The sequence below is a fragment of the Acanthochromis polyacanthus genome, chromosome 3, assembly GCF_021347895.1.
Source record: "Acanthochromis polyacanthus isolate Apoly-LR-REF ecotype Palm Island chromosome 3, KAUST_Apoly_ChrSc, whole genome shotgun sequence".
NCBI lineage: Eukaryota > Metazoa > Chordata > Actinopteri > Pomacentridae > Acanthochromis > Acanthochromis polyacanthus.
Genome location: NC_067115.1, coordinates 7,593,257 through 7,606,382, shown reverse-complemented (window position 1 = coordinate 7,606,382; position 13,126 = coordinate 7,593,257). Strand labels below are relative to the sequence as shown.

Sequence of the window (13,126 nt, the reverse complement as noted above, 5' to 3'; positions counted from 1 at the left end):
GGGTCAAGATAACAATCCAAAATGTGCATCCCAAGGCCAGCTACTTAGAACCTTGATCTTTATTTGCAATGCATGAGGGTGAGATCATTCCTTTGTCCTTATGTATTTATGTGTGTAAACTTATTTATTTTTGTGTTTTGCATGATGTTTACCTTAAGATGTGACAAACAGACTAAAGTGGTTAAATTCAAAATAAACCTTTTTTTCAGGTCTTTATTCAAAATGGGTCATTGAAAATAATCAATAATTAGATAATAGAGGTGATCACTCACAAAAACTTGCACTGATTTGCAGTGTTTACTTCTGGGGGGTCACATGGACCCAAACTATTATGAATGAAACTATTATGGCCCCAAACAACCTAACAATGGTTTTTCCTTTAATTTGTCATCCTGCTGAAAATCTATAGCTACATGTAAATGTAACTAACGTGCTAATAATCATTCTGCTGCCACTTGGAATGAACTCAAAGCCTCGCTGTGCTACTTTCTTATTATGTTTCGGTTTAAGAGTGTCCAGGGAGATGCTGTACTTCCTTGCTCATTGTTATAAATCTAAACCAGTATTGATATGAGCCTGAAGCTGGAACACGTCTGAGCCCCTGAACCTCCACAGAAGCCACTTGTGCTGTTTATTAGCTGCCTGAAAGGCCTCTGGGAGCTGCTCAGCTGTGGCCGCCTGCTCACAATCAGCTGTGGTTTCCATCCAGGCAGCCTCATGTAGCCGCAAACCATCCTGGAAGTGGGTGAAGCTCCGAGCTCCCAGTCAGCAACCGGGACAACCCAATCAATAATCAATAAGCATGGATCCGCTGGAGCAGCTGTGAGTTTGATAATGAGGGAAACCCCACAACTTCCCATCCCGAGCCGCGTAAAACTCCAGTCCGGACCGGAGGAGGTGTGACCGGTCACCGGCAGACGCAGCGGACCTTTATTCTAATCATCGGAGTGACGTAAGAGTGACCGGAGAACGGACTCGGTACCTGGATCCATCGCCTGCACGGGGGCGCACACACCAGGCGGCTGTGAATGAACAATAACGCCCCCCTAAAAAAAAACAACAAAAAGACAGAAACACTCCTTACCGTAAAAGGCATTTCTCGTTATCTGTCCGCCCATCGCTGCGCTCCTTCGCCGTCCGTTACCGTGTCCGTGGGTTACTGTGATGCTCCCGGTGCTCGTGACATGGCTGCATCCGAAGGTAGCGTCCACCGAATAGATGCAGAGACGCTGGAAACACACACCTCCTCCTCCTCCTCTCCTCCTCCTCTCTGTGAGCGCACAGACGCACATCTCCGCCGCCGCCGCCGCCACCCCGCCCCCTCATTCACCGAGCGTCCGTTCACTCGCTCACCGTGGCATTTACATAGAAGGTGGAGACTGTTAACGCTGTCACTGCCGCACACAGCCGCTATTTATGGGCCACAGGAGACGGAGGGGGATGAAATATTAAGGCGACACACTACACAGGAAGAAACGTGCTCTGGTCTGTTTTCAAACATGTTTGCTCTCACAACGTGCCTTCTTGTAGTGTAAAGACAAAAAAATAAATAAAATTAAATAAATAATGCTGTAATCTTCAAAAACTGAATATAAAGTAATGTGTTTTTGGTAAAATTAATTTTCTGTCTGCGCATTTCAGCAAAAAATATATTTGCGGGAATACAGATTTTTCACATGACCTTTTTTTTTTTTTAGCCTCACATGGAAATAATGTTTCTTTCAAATTATGCCATAGTTCTGTACAGATTTTTTTATATGGACGTTATTTTCAGTTTTTGTTTACTTTTTTTCTACAGTCAACGTTTTTTTTATAGTCCTTTGTTTTTACAGTCTGCAACTTTACTAATTATTATCTATAATTAATTCAAATGCCAACAATTTGTAACTTAGAAATCTGACATTATTTACCATTTTTTAGTTCTACATTGTATTCTTTTTAAAACACTTTTTACTTCTGTAATTTAGCAAAGCAAAGAACAGCTGTAAAGTAATTATTAAAAATTATTTTTATTTATTAATCCTTGATTTTCATAGTTGTTCTTTAAAATTATACCATATATCTGTAAAATAGTTACATTTAATGCTGAAAAAAACATATACATAATGTTTCAAAAAACTTCAAATAAAAAACCCCAAACAATGGGCTTATTAATGAACTGGGGGAGTGGCATGGTGTTACCTACTGGCTAAAATCTACTATAAGAATGTGTGGAATTTACAAATCTATATATCTTCAACAGCTGATTTTACTCCACCAGGGAACGTGGCAGAGTTATGTGATGATTGGCGTACGTTTGTCTGTCTGTTAGTCTGTCCGTTCACAACATTACCAAAAAACGGACTAATGGATTTGAATGAAATTTTCAGGGAAGGTCATAAATGTCACAAGGACCATGTGATCAGATTTTGGCAGTGATGTGGTTTATAGTCTGGATCCACAGAATTATTAAAGATTTCTGTATCATTGCGAGATAGCGTTACTGTAACTATGACAACAAGTGAACACTACATCAGCTGCCTGCTGATGATCACATGACTGTGGTCCAACTACAAATCAACCGCTGTGGACTTATTGGGACTCATCTGTCAGAAATGATTTAACGTCTGAGCAGCCTTGGTGGAGCACTGTGCTCTGAGTGCTTTTCTTGTTTCAGATTAAGTTTTTTTCTCAGTCACTGAACCAGAAATCTGCACTTCACTAGCTCAAAGTTTGCAAAGTATATTCTGAATGTTGTTACAGAGGGGCTTGGTCTGACATCAGTCATAGTCTGATTTACAGAACATTTTATTCCTCAAAACATGGTAAATAATTATATTTTCTGGCTTTTGATTTGTTGCGTTATTTTGTGATTTATGGTGATTCAAAAACAAAAACAAAACCCCCTCTGTAAAAAGCTTTAATATATCAACAAAATTAAAGTATACAAGAACATTTATCTTCTGGAAATGGATGCAAATTTGGCTAGTTTAAGTATTTAGCATATTTAAACATGCATTTACCAAACACGGCTGTGTTAGTGTAAGTAAAAACTGTGGAAGTTTCATGCCAATATTTATTAGTCACCTGCAGTGTCTTCCATCTGAGCTGCAATCCCTGTTTACTTTTTTAATGACGCGGGTTTAGTTATCAAATTCATAGACGAAATAAACACAGTATATCTTTCTGCACTAATGTGTAAAAATAAAAACGGATACAGTGTGAGGCTAAGTCTGGACCCAGATCCTCAGAGAGCCAGTGTTCACATTCTTGACTCTCAGCACTCAGAGTTTCACCTCTGTGCTTCCCGCTGAGCTTTGGGCCTCCAGCATCGGACCAGTGACTAGAGCTGTCATCACATATCTGCTGTGACCTCACAGCCCTCACACACCGAGCTGCAAGCACTGATATAACAGAGGACGAGTTAAACGAGACGTATGAAATTATGGAACCAAGTTTATGAGGTGGAATGCAAAATCAGAATACAGAAGAACCAGTTATTCAAACACAACCTGCCACCATTTTTAAAGACGGTTGCAGCATTGTTGTGTTTTGTTTCTGTGCATTAAGTTTCTGCTGAAAAAGTTTAGGACAGATTCAGTAACTGATGATTTAGCCACATTTCTATGACATACTTTTATGTGCATTTTGGAGTATTTCACAAAGAAAGTTGAATGAAAATGGCAAAATATGGGAAAACTAACCTGTTTGGGTTTTTTTTTTTATTTGTTTCTTTAACAGCCAATGTGTATCTGATTTGTCCACAACTTTGTTAGTTACTTTGTGTAATTTCCATAACATACTTTCATGTGCTTTTTGAAATATCTCAAAAAATGGCAAAATTTGATAAGACTTCTGCAATTTTGCACAAAAGTCTTTATGCTCACTTGAGGTGTTTTATTTTTTTATGTTTCCACTTCAGATAAGCTCAGACAGTGACCACGTTAATGATCAGCTGCATCTTTCTTTTTAACAAGCATGAAACATGCCAGATACCAGCTGACATTTAAGAATAAATGCTTTTTTTGTATTGTTTCTATGCAATTTTTCAAAAAAAAAAAAATTGGCAAATGAGCATTTGTCTTTATTTTTGTTTTGTATATGTCAAAGTTTTGCTTGTTTCAAGTGATTGGCGAACAACAGGTATTGTTTGCTTCTATTTTTTATTGCTGTTAACGTAATGTAGCGTAATGTAACGTAACTAAAGCACCAACTTCTGACTATAAATCGCAGCCTAGTGGTTAATGGAAACAAATTTTTAAAAAAAAATCCAAGCCACATTTCAAAAGTTCACTTCACATTTGCTTGACATTTATTTGACGACACGCTCTGTGTCAGTGACTCGGTGTTAGAAGTCTTCTATTTACTCCTTAAGTTACAGTTTTGATTTGGTGTAAGTGTCCGTTGAGTCCACAATTGTTTGAGCTCACAATCTTGCTTTTCGGGTGGAAATTTCAAACAATAGGTTGATTCTTAGGAGGTTAAATATATGGCTTCAGCCAGTTGGGTTAGCTTAGCTTAGCTTAACTTAGCACAAAGGCTAGAAAGACAGGAAAATAGACACGCCCTGTCCGCCAGTAACAAAATCAGCCTATTAGCATGTCTAAAACTCATTATTTGAAGTTAAACTCGTAAACAATGAAAAACATATAAGTTTGCATGTAAGTTACATATTAGTTTTCTTTCCCCTTGAAAACACGTACCATCCTGAAGTAGTAATACATTTAGGCACAAATACACAAATCTTAGCAGTTAAATTGCACAAATATGATCTTTTGCCTGTGAAAAAATTAATCTCAAAAGTAACTACAGCTATCAGGAAAATATTGTAGAGTAAGAAGTTGGTTACAGATACCTAAAAGGTGTGCAGAAATACTGTACTCGAGTAAACGCATTAGAGGTCATGATTAAACATGAATGTACACATTAAAAGTCACATTTTGTATCATGTTCAGCTCCTTAAAATGTCCTGTTTGTTCATAAAAGACACATCACTGATGTCAGAAAATGAAATATTGTTTGCGAATTTTATCAAGAAAAGAGAGGAACTAAAGTTGTTAAAATGCAGTTTCAAATAATTTAGAAACATCATCCTTTTGGGCAGCAAGGCTCAATGAGTGTAAAACCACTGTCTGCAGAATGCTGTTCATCGTTGTTTATGCTGAAAAGATTAGCCACAGAATCCCGCAGGTAATAATATTTACACGTCTCCATCGTCTTTAATGATTACCACCATGTAACCATAACAAATACTGCAGCTCGCCTGGGATGTTGATCCAAATGAAATCAGGACCACAACCTCAAGGTTTAGTCGGCTAAATGAGACGCTGAGGACGCACACATGGCGAGCACATTGCAGCCGAAGACCACATTTGGTTTCGTGTATCACCTCCGCAGACAATCGTAAAAATCTGAAATTTAAAGAAGCCAAAGGACTTTCGAAACAGTTCCCTGCACTGAACGAGCCTCCTGATTGCATTTGTCAGCACTTATAATTCAGATTAGTGGGACAGAAACCTGCTGCATTTCATTTAGAGAAGTTGGAGATGATGTCTTGCCGTTGACTCACTAAAATCCAACCAAATTGAGCAATAAAAATAAAGCAGACGAGTCTTAAACGTCTCCCTGGAGAATGACTTCATCGCTCGGAGGTATTACGGCTTTTTGTCAGCGGCGACTGGAAACTGGCCAGGCGGGTTTCAGGAAGAAAGATCAGTAATGTCGCAGATCCACAGCAGAGGAAAAGGCCTGAAGAAAAGTGCACTTCCTGGTGCTGAATGCATCGCTGGAACATCCTTCCTTTGTACAGTAGCTCTGGGTTCCTGTTTTATTAACGCAGGTCCTTAACCTCTGAACAAGAAAAGCCTCCTTTGGCCTGCAGCTGTCTGCATGTTACCGGCTGCATCTCTAAGAGTCTCTGCATGAAGCTGCATTACATAAGTTAGTGAGATAATGTGGTTCAGATGGCGTTACAGGAGAGCCAGTTGTGTTGTTTGTTGTAATTTTGTCTCATGTGTCGCAGTTCATCTCAATTTGTGCCTTGTTTTTGTCATTTTGTGTCTCGTTTTTGTCGTTTGTGTCTCAGTTTTGTCATTTTATCTCGTTTGGTTCATTTTGTGTCTTGTTTATGTTGGTCTGTAGTTTTTTTTTTTGTACTGGCTTGTTTGGTGCATAGTTATTTTTTGTCATTTCGTGTCTTGTTGATGTTGTTTTGTGTCTCAGTTATGTTATTTTTGTCTTTTTTTTGGAATTTTGTGTCTTAATTGTTGCTGTGTTGTGTCTCATTGTCATTTTGTCTACATTTTTATAGTAGTGTGTCATTTGTTGTCGCTTTGGGTCTCTTTTATTTCATGATGTTTTGTTTTTTGTCTAATTTGTGCTGCTTTGTGTCTTGTTTTTATCATTGTGTCTCAGTTTTGGCAGATCATATCGTTTTGTGTCTTGTTTGTGTCAGACTGCTTTGGTTTTGTGCCTCGCTCTTTTGGTGTTTTGTGTCTCAGTTTTGTTGTTTTGCCTCATTTTCTGTGGTTTTGTGTTGTTTCTGTCTGTTAATATAGTATGAGTGCACAGTTTACTACAGTCAACAATGACCCTTCCTCCACCTTTAATCTTCTTCTAACCATAATCACCGTCTCTCCTTGACTTTATCTGCTAGTTTTAGTCCAAACCCTAACGGTAAAGGTTGCTAGTCAGAAATCGCTCTGCTGTTTGTTGTAATTTAGGAAGTTAAGCTGTTTCAGTGTTGATCAGATCAGAAAACTCTCATGTTCAGCTTGTTTTGTTATTGCATTTGAAGGACTAGTGACATTTTATTGCCATTTCCTCCATCTCTGTTGTGCTTAGTGTCCACAGGATGTGGTTGTTGAAAACACTTTGAGTCATACAACAGATGCTCTGACCCTCACTGAATAATAATAGTAATAATAATAATAATAATACCTTTATTTATTTATTTGATGGACAAAGCTGATATTAAAATACAATGTGGGACTAAACCAAGCAGGACAAACCAAATATATCAAAGAATCTAAATAACAGCAATGCAGAGGAGAAAAAACCAAGCAGACCAGATTGGAAATATATGAATCCTCTTAATCCTCAGAAAAACTGTGGCAAGTTCCACAAGATGCTGAAGAACCTGTTTGGTTGGGCACCTTAAAAATCTGTGTGGAGAAGTAGGACTGTTTTAATTCTCTGTTTTTTTGCTCTTGTACAACATTTTCACACAAGTGTTGCAAACACTGAGAAAAAAACATGTTTCTGCATACTATAGACATTTCCCATTTGCGTTTTTCTTTCTTCTCGCATACCTGCATCCTGTCTAGTCTGTCTAGACAAAACCTGCAGTTCAGATGAAAAGTTGCAGAATTTTTGTCATGTCATTGTTAGTTGTAGCTGAGTCACAAATGGCTTCATTATTACACAGGGCAGTTCAGAATTTTTTTGTTTTTCGCAGAATCTGGTTGAAGCAAATGTTTATTTTGGGCAATTTTTTAAAAAAAGAGACAATATATTAATAAAATATCACGATTGTAAGCTTGTATTTGGTTAATTTTCTCAACAGGGCCACACATCACACATGATTATTTCAAGGACTGTTGGAAACTTGAAATTCTTCCAAACAGCGAAAATGTATTCAGTTTGATTCATGTGCTTCTCTGTTTGCTGCACTCTGAATGGATGTATATTTAGTGGCTAAAATGTTGGCAGTTAGTTCATATTCATGTCCATTCTTTCTTGCTTTTGCATATCAGGATTTTTAAAAACTGACAATAAACTGTGATAATGACTGTTTCTAATCGCTGGCGTGTGGTTTTCTCACACCCACAGATACCCATCATCCCTTAAAACACAGTAAAACCACGGCTAAAGATGAAATACATGTAAATTTCTAATAATTTTTGACTTTCACATCGTTGACACGTTTTCTCTCTGCAGAGAAATTAGTGTTCATGGTTTCAGAACTGGCAGCCGTCAGCCATCATGTGGCTGCAGATCCGACATGGTGGCTGATGATTAACCCCCCCCCCCCCCTCCCTCCCCCTCCCTCCCCCTCCCCTCCTCCCTCCCCCTCCCATCACCACATGTCCCAGCATGCTTCACTTTCTGACAGCAGCTGGAGACCAGACCTCACCGAGGTTTCCACGACAACCACTGCTCGATAGGAATTACAGCGAGTCTTACAGCGATGCATACGTAAGAACACACACACAAACACACACACATGCACGGCCCATTAGTTCATTGAAGCACAGTGTTGGTGAACATGAGCTTCACCGAAGACAAAGACGACTAAACCGACCCAGCAGCAGAGTGGGGCCTTTCTCACTGATTTATACAGGAGTGAAAGGAAATCTGGCAGCAGATGCCGAGTGGTGGGGAGGTCAGCAGAGTGGGTCTACTGCAGTCGGTATTGTCTGAGAGTGCGTCTCGGCACGTGTGTGAAAACAAAAACTCCCATTCAGTTTATTCTCTGGAGCCTCATAGCAAGGTTCAATATGAGTACAACCTCAGACCGATCCCAAAAGGAGACGAGATGAAGGACGTGGAAGGGAACATTTTTTTTCAAACAGTCCTTGAAATAATCACGTGTGATGTGCAGTTCTGTTTGGAAAATTAACCAAATTTAAGCTTACAATCACCAAATTTCATCAAAAAATGTGCCAAAAATAAACCACAGCCACATTAATCGACACATCTCATTATGTCTCATTGAAGAATCTGCAAAAATAAAAGTAGTTTGCTCAGCATGAAGGCTAGAAAAAGGAGTCAGAGCTAGCCAAGCTCTGTCTACCAGCAACAAAATCAGAATGTTACCATCTCTAACCTCCTAAGACCTGAGCTGTGGTTTTGCTTGCATTTTAAATTTCTTCCAGTTTTTTGTGATGAGCAGTAACCAGTAATTATAATAACTGGATAACATCTAATATCTGGTTATTATTCTATTTATATTCTATTTAAATTTTATGTATATTGTTATTATTATTCTTATTATTAAGATGATAATTGTTGTTATTAATACTACTATTGTTATTATTATTAACAATGCGCTCTTTTTGAAAAAATACAATGATGTCCACATATGTGGCCGTCAAGTCTTAGGAGGCTACGGCTCAATATTTAAAGTCCATTTCAGACCACTGATTAAACCATAGAAAGTTCATCTCTTCATATCAAAGTTTCATATTTAGAAGTTTGCTTGTTGTTTACATGAAAGGTGAAAGTGCTAACCACCACACCACTGTGCAGCCCACCTAGCCTAATTATCATTTTTTAAAAATTCTTTGCAACATAAATCTATCAGGTAAATGTAGTAGAGTAGGAACATTCAATATAAGTGTAACCTCAGATGAATCCAGGAACAGAATGAGATGAAGAAAGAGGACAGGAAACATCACTGAGCTGTAAATCTTTTTGTAAGAAGTGACTTTCGATCACTATGTAAGTGAAAATGAGAATAAAGAAAAGGGGGTAAAGGTGAGAGATGGTGGGTAGAGGGCATTTGCGCATTCACTGCAGTGAGCACTGGAATAATGACGGTCTCCTACTTTCATAAATCCTGCCTTATTGCAAATCTCCTTCTGTCTATTCTGAGACATGCCCTCAGCAGGTATTCCAGATAACTACACTCTTAGTTATTAGCAAAGGTGAAAGTTAGTTTGAGGGCATAGGATGTCTGGTGTAATGTAGTACTTTTCATCAGAGTTGGAGCAGAAGAAGTGGGGAGGTGATAATTAGATCTGTCACTCTGCTTTAATATCTCTCAGAGCAGCTCGGCCTTGGGCTGCGTTGTTGCAATGAAACGCCTTATTGTCTGTGGTGCCGAGGATCTGAAAATACTCAGTCTGATACGCTGCTGCAAAATGTGCTGGTGAGGAGTGATGGCTTTCAGTGGGGCATCGCTGCGGCTATCAAAGTATTTGAATTATCAATGCCGCTGGTAACTTAATACAGAGTATGTTGCATGACATACACACAGTACTATATTTTCTCTGTAGTTGAAAACGCCAAGATTACAGTTGAATAATAAAAGGAAAAAAATGGGTTTTATGTCTCCTTGACCTCTAAGGTTGACCTCAAAGACCACAGATGGAAATTCTCTTACATAATGATCCAAAGCCTGAGGACTAGGCTACATAATCATGTGACAGCTTCAAATTCACAAAGAAAAGTTATCTAGGCTGTTGTTGATGTGGGTTTTTCAGATGGTGCATCATTTTGTTGCCAGTGCAAGGAAAGTCAAAGCAAAGAATCAACCAGTGTATATTGCTTAAGGACAAAAAAAGTAAAGTGATGAAGCACAGTTGTTTTGCATTTAGAGAATTCAGCCTTCTCTTATCCTGGCTTTGTCTTAGATATGTTGTCCTCAACTGGAACACATGAGCTTGTGATCGCCACATGGGAAGTTGTGTACACCAAATTATTTCCATTCAAGTGATAACACTGGGTGTAAGTTGCAAGAACATCACTGTTAGGCTGCAGCAAATGGACATGGTGTCGGGCATCAAGAAGCCACCAAGTCTAACAATTTAGCGAGCCACTGAGCCAGTATTGTCATGTAGTAAATGCAAAAGCTGTTCACCTGTTATAAAGTTCCAGGAAAAAAACTATACCACTGACAATTACAATATGTTGACTTATAATTACCAAAAACTGATCTGAGAAAGTTAAAATAAAAAAGTGAGATGATAAAGATTTTGTCCGTTTGAGATCTCCAGCAGTGAGTCCTACAGTCGAGGGAACTGAGCAGAGGATCTCCAGCTATGATCAGGCTCAAAGGGAGTTAGCAGATCACAGGTAGTGACAGGAACCAAACATTCAAAGTTTTAAAAATAATCAGTAAAACTAGAAGTTTTACCAAACTTGGACCACCCGGCGACAAAGATGACCCCTGTGACCTTGAAAATGAGGTCACGGTCACCAAATGTGAACTTGACCTGTGTCTTATTATGGTACACCTGTGTACCAAATATGGTGAGGCTACATCAATATTTTATGAAGTTATCGCGCGGAAATCAAAGTGTTACAGACAAACACGCAAGCAAGCAAGCAAGCAAGACCATGCCGGTGAAAACAATACCTTCCGGCAAACGCAGTTTTGCCAGGCGGTAATTACTTTCACAATTAGCCAATGACGAGATGAAAGGATTCATGTAATGTCACTTCTTCTCCCACTTGTCAGCAGTGTTTTGTATCAGCTGAAGTCTCTGGGTGCTTCACCTGCTGGTATTGGATCGAAGTGCACTGCAACAGTCGAGATTAAGACATGGACAACCTTTTATATGTCTGCAGAAGACAGGCGTGACCTGATTTAGAGATGAGACCGAAAGGAAGTCATGACTGCTTCTGAAGTGGAGTCAGTCGGTCATAAGAAGTTTTTGAAAATCCACTTCTTAATGTCAATCTTGGGACGTCGAATCTGGTAAACATGTTGTATCCTGTCTAATCCAAACAAAAGCCAGAGAGTAAAAGCAACACATTGTGGTTTTACTGTAGGCTTTACGTGCCAGACTATTGCATTGTACGGATTAAACAAACGAGATATGACAATGGTAATTAGATGAGGTGCTGGTAAGTGGATTTTCTTACTGCTTAACAGACTGTTTCCAGTCTCTTTGCTATGCTGAGCTAAATTAATGTCAATACTAGTTGGGACATTTTAGACTGGCAAAACAATTCATGCCACCTCTGGAGCTGAAAACATGTGTCCGAAAACGAAGAAAAGCTGAGATTTTATGAGGAAACTCATTGTTTCCTGTAGCTCTCTGCTCCCTTACAGGCAGGAGTACATGTGGTTGTAATTCGTCCGAGAACAGATCACTGAGACTTTTAAATTGCAATTCCCATCATGATGGGGTGTTTATTGTTCATTACATTAGATTAATACAGGACAGCTGGTGCATGAGGAAACATATGAATGCGTTTGCATGGATTTTCGGCGCCATCAATCAGTGGCCCTGCTGGTTTAGTGGTTTCCAAACCGAACCTTCTGTGAATCAGCACACTATATCCGTCTTGACACACTGGCTCATGTCACGTTTGGCAAAAGGATACTTCCAGACACTGAGACGGATTACCAGAGCTTTCTTTTATCCATTTATGCGGCTCCAGCTTTATCATTCCTCTCATTTATCACATTTACAACCTGTATTCGTCGCCTCTCTCCAGGTTTTAATGCTGCGTTTTGATCCTCGAGGAGCTCAGCTGAACTGAAATGAGATCAAAAGAAAATGGGGTTCTTGAAAGTGTTGTGACCGTCCCATAGAGCTGGCACAGCTCCGAATGAAAATCACCTCAATCACTGCTTTATATGTACTCACTAAAACGATAGCCTTTTAATTAGACACAGGAGAGGACGCCGAGATATTACCTGGGGCTAATCTGTTCTTCCTCTCATTTGGGAACAAACGCGATAAGTAGATTGAGGTACTCTTTTTTTTAGGGCATGTATTCCTCTTGTTCCCACAGCTCAGACCTGAGAATCACTTTCTTTCAAGCCAAAGACAGAAAAACACATGAAGATGTCTTGTGCTTTTCTCTAAAGAACTGGAGGGAAAGAGGAGTCACAGGATTCAAATGAGATCTGGGAGCTTCGGGATACAGAAGAATCAAGAAGTCATGAGAAGGAGGGAGTTTGATGTGTTTCAGCATGCCTGTTTTAAAATATGGCCTGTGAAGGATTAATACACAACTCCTTTGACAGTAATTTACCAAAAAAAAATAAGACATCTATGAGGATTTCTACAATTTCTGAAGGTAATGTCTGTTAATTAAAATCTAAAATTTTAAATAAGTGTTTACCAAAGAATTTACTGCTTTGAAAGTGACTCATGTAACTCAACACAGGTATGACCAGATGGTGTTAGAAGTAACAGTTATTAAAATCGAGATTGCAGTAAATGTGTCTCAGTGATTATAGTACAAACATACATCTATCTGGATGGTCCAGTCAGTGGTGAATCAGTACTCCTGGATATAACTACAACTGACAAAAAGAACATCTCAAGAAACTCTGAAAAAGATTGTTGAAAAATATAAGTCCGAGGATGACACAAGACAATTTTCAAATCACTGAATATATCTAGAAATGGAAGTAATCTTGCACATGTTTAAATCTACATAGAGCAGGTGATCTTCTAAAACTGAG

The 13,126-nt window shown here is 39.0% G+C and overlaps 1 protein-coding gene across 2 annotated transcripts in view; it reads right to left on the bottom strand.

Annotated features, from left to right (window-relative positions):
• neurl1aa (neuralized E3 ubiquitin protein ligase 1Aa) overlaps positions 1–13,126 on the bottom strand; it is a 95,854-nt gene that overhangs the window by 61,017 nt on the left and 21,711 nt on the right. The window contains exon 1 of one of the 2 annotated variants that reach the window (XM_022211584.2): positions 1,085–1,307. The exons of the other annotated variant lie outside the window; for it this stretch is intronic. Coding sequence (XP_022067276.2) covers positions 1,085–1,292 — 208 coding nt within the window. The 5' untranslated portion in view covers positions 1,293–1,307. Of the gene's footprint in view, positions 1–1,084; positions 1,308–13,126 lie in introns of those variants that run through there. 2 annotated transcript variants of the gene reach the window in all.